At 47.3% G+C, this 12,019-nt stretch overlaps 1 protein-coding gene across 2 annotated transcripts in view; it reads left to right on the forward strand.

The window, feature by feature from the left end:
* The first annotated feature begins 354 nt into the window (after positions 1 to 354).
* Positions 355 to 12,019, forward strand: part of timm50 (translocase of inner mitochondrial membrane 50 homolog (S. cerevisiae)) — a 33,169-nt gene continuing 21,504 nt past the window's right edge. The window contains exons 1-4 of one of the 2 annotated variants that reach the window (XM_085131618.1): positions 355 to 616; positions 2,188 to 2,344; positions 5,410 to 5,441; positions 11,547 to 11,568. In XM_085131618.1, the coding sequence (XP_084987744.1) occupies positions 401 to 616; positions 2,188 to 2,344; positions 5,410 to 5,441; positions 11,547 to 11,568 (427 nt within the window). In that variant the 5' untranslated portion in view covers positions 355 to 400. The remainder of the gene's footprint in view (positions 617 to 2,187; positions 2,345 to 5,409; positions 5,442 to 11,546; positions 11,569 to 12,019) is intronic. The other variant, XM_085131617.1, reaches the window with a different exon arrangement.

Consider the following 12,019-nt stretch of genomic DNA (forward strand, 5'->3'; position numbering starts at 1 on the left):
TGAAGGTGGCGCTAGAGTTTCATTATCAAGGGGCCATTTATGTATTCAATAACTAAACAAAGTGCCTGACACAGACACTTGCTCATCAGTTATATTCAAACCATTTTCTTGAGGCAAATATCTCTTGGTGGTAAAACGTGTAATATTAATATTACAATATTACTACTGTCTATAGTAATATTTGAGGAGAATATGAGGGTTAATGTCGCAATCGAAGGTCAGACTCACTCTTTCTTCTGATTGGTGCCAACCCTAAAAGGCCCTCCCTGCTAGCGCCCCACGTGGCTTTCCAATCCTCTGATTGGGGCGTCTGCCTGCCCCTCACAGGGCCTCGACCAATCGGGTGCTTTTGTCCTTCTTACTCGCGTCATTTGCGTTAGCTGTAGTGCTACTTTCCAACATGTCGGCTGTGTGTGTGCTCCCCATGTGTCTGCGGGCAAGCCGGGGCCTCCTCCGGCTCAGGAGCGCGGCGGCGAGTGCCTCCGCCCCAGCCATGGTGGACGTCATCCGGACACTGTCCACGGACAAGCCGCCGGCCGCAGCGGGCGGTGCGACGGGCGGGTTAGCTCAGGCGATCCTCCAGGAGAGACTCCAGCAGCAACAGCAGCCGACTCAGGTGCGCTTCATTTTACAACCTTAACAGCACTCAGTAGCGTCGGCGGAGCCAACTGTACTAAGTAGTAGGTCCGACCGTGAAACCCCGCCCTCACGAGCTGCCCCGGTGATGTAAATCAACTCACGAACGAACATTTCCAACCTTAGCTCAGACTGACAGCTAGCTTACATAAAGTTATTTTCCTGACCCACGCGGGCCCGGACGGACTAAACTGTGTGTTTTGTGGTGTTTGTCGCGACACACGTGATCTTCAGAAATGTGACGTTATGACAGCACCACCCCACGCGGGCTCAGCTGTCTGCTGAATGAATGAACCTGGCATTAATTAGCTAGCCAGCATGCTAATGTTAGCATGCTAATATCTAGTCTGGCTGTAGCAACACAGCTTACCTGAGCCCGGCTCACGTGAGTGTCCTCACAGTGTGTTCCTCTGAACAGTAACCCTGGGGTTAGGGTTAACCCTAACGGTGTGACAGCGTGCAGCTGGCACTGCTGTGGTTACCTGCCCTTCACCCGCAGCTGTGTGTGTGTTTGTCAGTGCCACAGCTTGATTTTATCTGCGGGATAAATCGCGTTAACAGCCGAGGTTTGTTTCGCTCTGAAGGTCAGAGCAGACCCCCACCCTCCTCCACGTGCAGCTCAGTGTGGTGTCTGGTCATGGAGGAAGCCACCCACCACGTGACTCCTAACCGTGTGTTTCCCACAGACTCCAAACATAAAAGTGTGACATCTACAGACGAACTGTAATAAGGGTTTTAGTTAAAGACTAAATAATTGCCACTTCTTCCCAGCAGCAGATACAGAAAGTGCTGAAATCTGTTAAAATCCATGAATTTAATTGGACATGAAGGAAATCAACAGCCTTCCATTAGACCATGTTGGTTTCTGTCAGTCTGTTGTTTCAAATGTGTATAACATTTGCACACATTCATGCCTTTTCAGTTAGTTTGGCATGCTCCTGATGAGATGATGGACGGTGTTTTGGGGGTGATCTGCTCCCAGACATGGACCAGTGCAGCTGTGCATGCTGCAGTCTGCAGTTTGGCAGCAGCAGGTCTGAGACTGGGTTTGAGGACTTCATCCAGCTAAACCAGTCATGCTGGATGAGCCTGAAGGCATCATAACGTTCGTCTCCAGACTCTCATCTGTCTCCTGTGCTCAGTGTGAACCTGCTCATCCACCAGAGCTGGACTGTGCTGTGAGCACGGCCCTGCTACATGTGGTCTGATTCTGACAGTCAGCTCAGAAACATGCACGAGGAGCACAATGGAGGCTGCTATGTAGCACTCATGCAGCACTCCTCTACTGCCCTGCACGGCTCTGTCGACTGTGCCAGCATCCACACCAAACCACCTCCTGTCAGTTTTTATTGTTTCTGTTTTTGGGAATAAAGTTTTTTTTTTTGCTTGTTTGTTTAAAAGAGACGCAAAAACTTTTCTTTGTGTTAAACTGAATGAAGCTGACGTCTCTAACGCTTTCCTCTCAGCTCAGACTGAAGGTGGGCGCATCAGTGCTGCACATTTCATTAATGCTAGTTCAGAGTCAAACAGAAACGCTTGTTTTTGTTTAAGGGTCAGCCTCCTCCAGAGGGAGGGGAGGGCGAGAGGGAGGGCGAGAAGGCCGAGGACAGGAAGCAGAAGGAGAACACGGCCTACACCAAGAAGATGGTGCTACGGTTGGCGGGGTTCATGGGAGTCGGCGGCGCGGTCGCCATCGTTTATATATTTGGTGAGTCTTTGCTGCCTCCTGAAACGGCGTCCTCACTTCGTCAGTTTCAGCCGGTTTGCTTCACAGGTGGAAACACGGTCACTGTCAGCCAATCAGCTTGCTCAGCAGCAGGTCTCTATGTTCAGATCCGGTTCAACCTCTTTCTGTAGGGCTGATGTGACAAAGGAGCTGAAATTAAATTTCAGTAGACACAAAGCTGTTTCTACCTGGTTTCTATCCAGAAACTTGACAAACATTCAAGAGCTGCAGAGTTTAAATGTGTTAGATCGGGGGTGTCCAACTCCAGGCCTCGAGGGCTGGCGTCCTGCAGGTTTTAGATCTGCAGGACGCCTAATCATGTGATTCAAGTGTGTTGACCCTCTGGGTCACATGATTAGTTCATCATCAGGCCTCTGGAGAACGTTACATGTTGAGGAGTCATTTAGACATTTAAATCAGCTGTGATGGGTCAAGGACACATTTAAACCTGCAGGGCTAGAGGCCCTCGAGGCCTGGAGTTCCCCACCCCTGGAATAAAGTCGAGAATAAGCCTGCAATCCAGATGTTTCCCACTGGATCAGATGGATCATGTCAACCCTTCCATGTAAAGAAAAGAAGAGATTTGTTTGAGGACAAACTGAAATTCTTGAAAAGGTTTGAGGAGCGTTTTTTAAACGAATAGTTGACAGAGTGTGGTGTGGCATGTTTAAAGGAAGAGAGGCTTTTTATTGTTTCCTTCATGCGAGTGTGCTGTGAGGGTTCATGTATGCAGGGCAGCTCTGTGGTTTTCTCTTTAGACTTTAATGACGGTTTTGTTGGAATAAATGTGCCACAGCTACCCTCGGGGTCGGTGATGTTAAACTCCTGGAAAGATCACCGTGGGCTTTTTGGCCGGGCGCTTTTATACATACTCCTGTTTGAAAGCATGAACCCAGCACGTGGTTGTTGGTCATGGATGAAACATGGATCGATGTTTGGTTCTGCTGCTGGGTTTAAACACATCAGTTTAAGGCGTCTCAAACAGGAGATGCAGCTTTATTCTCTGAGCCACAAAAGAACAAAAGAACAGGTATAATCTGCATTTCTGGCTGCGCTGGGCCTCTGAACTTCCTCTGATGGAAAGGTGGGTGTGATTGGTGTTTTCACACTTGGCTCCCTGATTGCAGGGACAGATGGGTGGAGCTAGCAGCCTGTCCTTCAGAGGAGAGTCAGACTGAGGATGGTGAAGGGCGTCGTTGAGGTTTGTCGAGTAGAAAAATTAATCCAGAGTGATCCGTTTAAGGAGGAGAGGATGGAAATGTAATGTTTGATTTGGGGAGTCGTCCTCTTCAGAACCAAGTCGTTCATGAAGTTATTGGAGATTTTCTTATTTTTCTTTGATTTGCTTTTTCTCTGCGTGTTTTGAAGACAGTGGCACGCGTCTCCCAATCAGGATTTTATGTCTTTAATTCCACGCTTTCCGATCGTATTTTGGATCCTTTTGAAGTTCGTTCCTCCTGGAGATTTTCCACCTTTTTCACTTTGATTTTCTCCGTTATTTGTGAAATATTTGTGCTGCGCTGTGAGAATGCCAGGAGGGATTTTATGATGGATAATTTTGGTTTTAATCACATCTTTTCTGTGGCTCATATCTGGAGATGTTCAGGATTATAACCTGCTGTTTCTCTGTGTTTCTTTGTGCTGCACCGAAGGTTTAAATGAACATAAATATGTAAAGACTGTGATTGGTTCTTTGAAAGGAGGTTATTACAGCGATCAGACTCGTGTAAGAGCTGCTGAGTTAATAATCAGCATCATAGCTAGTGATGTGTGTGATGTCATCACAGCCCATCACAGCACCTCGGTCACTCCAGCTGCTCGTGCAGGTTCTTTTTCTGGTTGTAACCTGGTGCAGTGTGCAGGTTAGCGCGGTGCTGAAGCCACGACTGGAGCGGCGTGTCGGTACAGAAGCTCAGAGATCGGCAGAGACAGTTTGAAAACTTCTGGTTCTGACTTGTTCTCTTCCTGTGTCAGGGCTGAGGTGGCGCTGTGTGACACTACCAGCAGCACGTGAAGCCTCTGACGGTGTGCTAGCGCCTGAGGGCCCTGGCCTCACTGCAGTCTTGACTCAGAAACGACCTCGGTGTCGGTGCAGGCGAAGGAGAAGACGCAGCTGAAACAGGAAACACCGACACCGCTGAGTTTCATCTTTTCAGGCTTACAGACATCAGAGAGCCCAAACCACAGCTGCTCGCTTCTGATAGTATAAATAGATCTGTAAGCTGACCTTTAACCTGCAGGGCACCTACCTGGAAGTGTAATAAATGAAGCTTTTAAATGTGTGTAAGAGCGGCTCCACAGCGTAGTGGTTTAACCATTTCTAACAAGCAAACATCCCGGGAGGAGATGTTGTTGATTATTGGCTGGTTTGGTTGTTTTTCTAATGAAAACAGTTTAAAATCTGCATGTAAAACAAACACTCGTTATTGATTTTGTGGTCATTGATATCCAAACGTCCAAAATGTTTTTGCTCGACCAAAACCAGCGATGTCTGTTTACTCAGGCGTGTTTTCAAATACTGATTTCTTTGTGTTTGCTAATATTTCTGCTGGAAGGTTCGAGCATGATTGTGAAGTGTGTGTGTCACCTGCCTCAAATCTAGTAAACAACCTGAACAGGTGATACACTCTCCAGGTGCTCCGGCTCCCTCCCACAGTCCAAACACATGCAGTTAGTGAGGACGGGTTAACTGGTAAGTCTAAAGCAGGGGTCCCCAATCCCAGTCCACAAGGGTCGGTGTCCTGCAGGTTTTAGATCTCACACCTGAATCACATGATTAGGTCATCATCAGGCCTCTGGAGAACTTCAGGACATGTTGAGGAGGTCGTTTAGCCTTTAAATCAGCTGTGATGGATCAAGGACACATCTAAACCCTGCAGGGACAGCGGCCCTCGAGGCCTGGGACTGGAGACCCCTGCTCTAAAGTGCCCGTGTGTGTGTGTGTGTGTGTGTGTGTGTGTGTGTGTGTGTGTGTGTGTTAGCTCTGTGACAGACTGGTGAGAGGATGGATGGAGGTAATAAACTGTTTTATTTTTCTTCTTGTTTAGGCACAAATTCGGTGGATGAACAAGGAAACACGGTAAGTTTTGCTGTCTCACACACACACACTCACACACACACTCACACACACACACACACGTGGTCGTGCTCATGCTTTAAGGCGACGGTGTTTGATTGTGGAGTCACCTGTTCAGATTCAAATCAGGTATCTGGCGCGTGAGGAGCACACTTAGCAGCTCGCTGCGTGATGGAGGGCTGAGAGGTGTCGCTGTGGGACAGGAAGCCGCACACTTATCTCACCTTTTGTCCGCTTTCGTACTGTAACGGGATTGAGCAGCTCAGGGTCCTCACGCAGTAACGACCTGCACTTCCAGCCAGACGGTGATCCAGATGTTCAGCAGGCTGCGAGAGCAGCATCAGCATTTTAAACATGTGCATCCGTCGCCTTCACATTACACACGTTTGTGTTCAGATAAGCAGCCGTTCCAGAGCAGAAGCTTTGCTTTGTTCGGGTAATACGATCGTCCCCTCACCAGCTGAGAGACAAGTCAGTGTTTCTGTGGTGAACTGATGGAAACAGATGTTTGTTAGCATGACAGACCTGAGCTGATGTGATTTTGAAAGTAATAACAGCTTGGATCAAGCTGTCAGATTAGAGGGGGGGTGGGGGGGTTGGCCTGAGCTTTGCGGTTTCCTGTGATGCTGGTCTTTAGGGACAGGATCTTTGTTGGAGGTGTTAATGGCCACTTCAAAGGGCACACTTCAGTCTCATTAGGATCCTTTTGTTGGTGACAAAGAGGTGAGCGTGTCGTTTGCTCGCTGTGTATTTGAAGCTCGGGAACAGAAGAGCCGGCGGCGGACGTCAGCGTCGGAGAAAAGGACGTCAGACTGAAGCCTGCAGTAACTTCAGTTGACTCATAAACTTGCTCTGCACTTCATTACTGCACACTTACAGCTTTCTAAAGTGTCCTTTCACAGACGGATGTCCTCGAGCTTTGAATTGAATCAGGGTGTAGATTTGGTTTTGGCGTTGGTGGGGACGGACGATTCAACCACCGAACCCTGTTTCTGTTTCTTCTTCCTTTTTGTCTTTGCTTCTTGATTAAAAAGAGGAGAACTCTACTTGCCTACATGTGCTATTCTACCTGCTTTTAAACATTTAAAATTACAATTCATAGTTTTATATGTGAATTAAATAATGTTACTATTAAAAAATGACTAAAGTATTTCAGGCTTTAGTTTACTTCAGCCATAATCCACATAAATCAGGTATCATACAAAAATAAAAATAGCTTCATATACAGTCATGACAATAAAAGAATATAACTTTAAGGACTTAACATTACTTCAGTTACACCAACATCTCTGACACATCAGCACTAAGGCAACACTCAATGACCTGCTGGGTTTTGTCCATAAAACGACTCGTCTAAGACGACCACAGAGTAACAGATCTGTCAGCAACAGTTTAGGCGCACAACACAAACATGACTGATGAGTCACATCAGTCATGTTTGTGTGCATTTTTAAAACAATTTGTGCAAACTGCACTACAAGGTGGATATTTGCAAAATCATGATGATATTTTGTCTCAGAAATGAACCCTGTGAATATGTCAGCACCATTAGGATGAAATTATTGTGTCACCAACATTTTAATGTTAGACATATAATGTTAACAGCCTCTGTAAACTAATGTCCTGCTGCTCGAGGCCGTTTTCTCTGACAGCATCAATCAAAATCAGAAATGTTACTGTGGGAGACTGAAATAACCAATAGTGGGCCAAAGCCGAGCACAGCTGTAACGTTATTGTGACACATTTTATGAGTGAACTTGACTTGTATCCAGCTTCTTCCTCTTTGCTGCCTCCTCTCCTCCTCGCAGCGCAGGCTTGCCACTGATAAAACTAAACAGAGCTGCCAATCACATTGGCCATATTTGTCACATGACTAGGACTCCAGTCGAGAACGTAATTTAACTCTTTCTGCACCGCTGGGTGGACGAGACGCTGACAGATCGTTTTTCTTTTCTTTCTGTCGTGTTTATTTTTCTTTACTCGAACAGATCAAATTATTGGTGGGACGTGTCCCTTCTGTCCACGCCAACTCTGCGCCCTTGAATTGAATTTAAATGAAAAGCAAACACGGGGGGGGGGGTTGTTCTGGTGCAAAGCTGGGTTTGATTGGTGGGTCGGGCTGGTCGTCTGAGACAGCTCGGTAACAGACGAGCAGAGAGTGATGGACACCTGAAGCACAGGCGTCGTGCTTCATCTCCGTGTGAATCCTCCACCTCAGGATCAGCTACGATCCAAACTGGAAGGGAGGAAACTGGTGTTTCATTTTTTTACCCTGATTATGGATTTTACTGTATTAGAAATCGTACGTTTAGTAATTCAAAACCTGACCGTGCAAGCTTTAACTGACAGGATGTGAACTGACCGTCTGGTCAGGTAGGCTAGTTTCAGTTTGGCTGTGATGAGACGAGGTGTGGATGTGGGAAGGATGAGCTCTCTTTGTCCCGGCACGGGAGGATTTCTCTCTTCAAAGGGCACACTTATCTCACCTGACTTCCTGTCAGGAGCTCCAATCAGACGGCACACTTCTCATGTCGCCGTGACGCCCGTCTTCTGTCTGCGCTAACAAAAGCCACACTTACCCCCAACTCCTCATCCTCAAACTGTCGTCTTCAGGGCATTTAACGGCGGCGTGTGCCGGCGCTCGGAGAGGTGTTTATGCAGAAAACACTTCCCAGAAAGTGTGTGTGGCTTAGTGTTTCTGCTCGGTGTACCAGGGGCACGGAGAAAAGCTGTCGTACCATAGGCACGAGTGTGTTTCAGCTGCTCTTTAGTCATAAAGTTTAAATTATTTTCCTCAGTTTGAAGTTTGATCTCCCTGCTGTTTGAAGCCACAGGTGTAATTCATCTCGAAACGTCATGAAATGAACGATCACTTCACTGTTTAGACGTTTTTACCTGCTGCTGTTGTCGTCACCGCGCGGTGGGCGGGCAGCATGGACACACAAGTTTGGTAGGCGACGTAGGAGTGTGAAGTTAATACTGAAGGTGGGGGGGGTCTACTGAAAATCTCAGACAGGTTTGAATCTCAGTGACGTCGAGGTCAAAGGTCAAGTGTTCTGAAACTCTTGTGAATGCTGTAACTCGAGCAGAAAGTCGCCGAGGACTTGAGTGATACCACAGCAGAGTCTGTGAGGAGGCTGAGGGGCGTCTTCATATCTTTATCTGCTGAAACGACTGGACTGTCAAAAGGAAACAGTTCAAACTTTGGGACGTTCAGGTTGGAGTTTATTGCCGATGGGCCGAGCCTTTCACCGGGCGATGCTAATAATGCTGGTTGAAGCTGTCGGTGGTGAAACGAGTAACAGCGCTGTTTTGTGTTATTAAATATTTCCGTCCTGGAAGCACGTGTTGTTCGCCAAACGTTTTCAGCAATTCAACGAACGATCCTTTTCCACAGCACGATGCGACATCATTTCCTTTGACAGATATTTAGATGCAGCCAGCGTGCACTGTCCACCTGAGCTGTCCGTTTAACCCTTTCATGGTGGTCACTACAGTGGACAGCCCGCCCTGCCCCCCACTGTTCAAAAAGATTCTTATTTAAATTAAAATGTAAATTTCTCTAACCTCTCAGAAGTTCAAAATCTTTTTTTCATGCCTAAAGATGGATAAAAAAATACTTTTTTCCCTGATTGAGGTCGTCATAATTGATGCACGACAGGGTTAATATTCAACCGTTTTAGCAAGAGCACTTTGCTGTTCTGCTGGTGATAGCCGAGCACGCTCAGCCGGATAGTGGACGCGTAGATGCTCGTGCAGGTTAGTCGTGTTTGCACCAGCGCCACCGCCCTTTGGTTACACCCTCAGGTTTGCCTCTTTCATCTGGTTAAAGCCAAAGAAAATCCCTGATGGGCAACTTTGGGGGTTTTTTTGGCAACTAATGCGTCCATGCTTGGACTTCTTCTGTGTTCTAAACGCCCAAATCAGTCCGTGCATGCTTACATTGCTCCGCCCATCAAAAGTCACCTGCATGAATATATCGCCTATCATCATTTATTGGACTGATGAATATCTGCTGGAGAAATGTTAGATATCGCCCAACTTTACCATGAAACCCAGCACAAAGCGCCCTGGTGGTGCTCGGGGGCGTTGGTGCACATGGAGTAACGTGGAGGCCCCGTGAATGTGTGAGAGTAAATCTGTGCATCTAAAATACTCTTAAACCAGAGCGCCGGCTGTTTGAGCAGCGTGGGGAAACCAGCTGCTGACCGCGGCTCACGCTGACACGCACACGTTTGTTTTTAGGGTTTTCGTGGACGTCCGTGTGGTTTGTCTGCATGCGAGGTCTCACACTTGAGCCTGTGGGACCCTCTGCTGTTATTTAACGCTGCGGTCAGTATGATGCAAATGTTCTAAAATCAGCGCCGTTTGGTTTCTTCTGAAGCGCCGCGAGGACACGGGAACCGCAGGCCGGCCTCTTTTCCGTGCTGCACTGTAAGGACCGCTGTCTCGCATTAAAGCCTCCGGCTGTATCCTGCCAGCAGGCGGGCCGGAGCACTTCAAAGCCGAGGCACACTTCTCACGCCTTCCTGCTAGCCGGCCCCCCTCGTGAGGTCACATGACCTGGCTGTGAGGAGGAGAAACCCTTCAGAGGACGCACTTTGAACAGATTTAGACGTTACGGTCGGCTCGGCGGCTGTCGCCTGCTGGAGCTCTCAGACAGCTTTGGGAGAAGTGGCGAGCTCCGAGGCTTTTTCCAGGAACAGCGGCGTTCCTGAAGACATTTACAGAACAAGCTGTTGGCCTGTTACCGGGTCTGGCACGCTGTGGAATGATTTTCTTTTATTGGGTGTCTGTGTGGAGTTATTCGTGTTTGAGGGCTCTCTGTTGCCAGCGCGACACGTTTAAATGATGAATCACGTCCGGCCGGTGGTCTCCGTTGGCCGGCTCAGATTCTGGGATGTTTTTGTACTTTCTGTCCTCGACACGTCGAGTTTGGGGAGTGTGGGAACCCGTCCCGCTCTCCCAGGCTGCTCTGCAGTCGCACCGAGGTGTCGATGAGGGTTTAACGGCCTCTTCCTCGCCTCTGCGCTGACATCGCTTCACCCCCGCACGAGAGCATCTGCACGCCTCTAATTCGCCAGTTTCTCCTCTCTGTAAAAAGAAAAGCGCTTCACCAGAGGAGCTTCGTGCACATCCACCCTTTTCTCACACGTCTGCCCATCAGAATTACATCAAAATCATTAAAGAGTCGAATTAAAATAGCAAAGTGCATTTTTAGCATCAGCTGGTGGGAATCTTGGAAATCTGTTTGAATATCAGGATTATTCCCAGGAAAACAGAAAAAGCTCTTAATATAAATAAAATAAGACGTTTAATTGTTATTTCATTTTTTTCTTTATTCGCTGATTAAACGGTGAAGGTGAGGACGGTTATTGATTTGCCATCCCTGGAAAATCTTTCAAAGGTCGGAGATTTTCTTGTCTCATACGGATCAGTAATAACTTCCCATGAAGAGCCCACACGGTCATTCCTCTTTTACTTTGCAGTAAAGTCTCGTGTCTCTAATCCCAGAGAGTTTATTTCCAGAATAAACTCCTAAAAGTCTTAAAGTGAGCAAAGTCCAACAGAGTCAGTGACCTGTGGTCCAGTGTAGTAACTGCAGTGCTGCTGCATGTCCACCAGGGGGAGGCCTTCATCATCTTATCTTATATTTCTGTTTTATCTCTAAAAAGATTTTCTTAGTCCTTCTTAAAAGTTTTAAAAACAAATCTTTGTGTCGTTTTTACGCCCAGAAAAAGTCACGAAGCTGTAGATGAATCATAGAAGTCATATAATGTAATTGTACATTAAACCTGTGATACTGTTTTATTTTGTCCTGATAAATAAATGCATTTTATTGTATTTTATTCAGACTTTATTGAGCTTTTTGCTGTTTTGTTTATAAGTAAATCTCATTTGAATCAGCTAATAATCAGCTGATCAGTACCTGAGTCATGAACATAAGACATAATTCATCCCTTCAGCTTTTATTCTCTGCAGTGCATCAGCACACGTACGTAAGCAGACAGATGTGGAGCTGCATGTTTGCATGCTGCCCTCACAGCTCTGATGAGCAGACGTGGTTGATGAGAGCACGTTTGTAACCGCCTCCTTTCTGCTCCACAGATTCCAGACGAGTTCGACAAAGGTGAGTGTAAACTTTTTATTCCTTTTCTCAGCTCGAGCTCACAAACTGTTTACTGCTCACAGCTGAGGCGCTCTCTGCTTTCTGTTTGAGTGAATGATTGATCGCTCGGTGCCAACTGTTCTCACTGAGTTTGTTCCAATCATCCATATGCCCCATCATTCATCCCGCCCACCCCTGAGCTGCCTGTCAGCACAAATGCACACGTTACCATCCAGCGAGACAGACTACACCTCGCCTCCTCCATGAACCCGCTGCCTCTTAACAAGATGACAGAATAATGGGAGTAATGCTAAAAATACATGTGGAGACCATTGGCATCCCCCCCCCCCCCCCCCCCACTCTGTACGTGGGCCTGAGGCTGAAGGTGTGAGTGTGGAGCTGCGTCCATTAGCTGAGCTGCAGTTCTGTGCAGCTGTAGCTTTACATGCACACAGATGACCAGCAGCAGGCT

Source organism: Neolamprologus multifasciatus, chromosome 14, assembly GCF_963576455.1.
Source record: "Neolamprologus multifasciatus chromosome 14, fNeoMul1.2, whole genome shotgun sequence".
Classification (NCBI taxonomy): Eukaryota; Metazoa; Chordata; class Actinopteri; order Cichliformes; family Cichlidae; genus Neolamprologus; species Neolamprologus multifasciatus.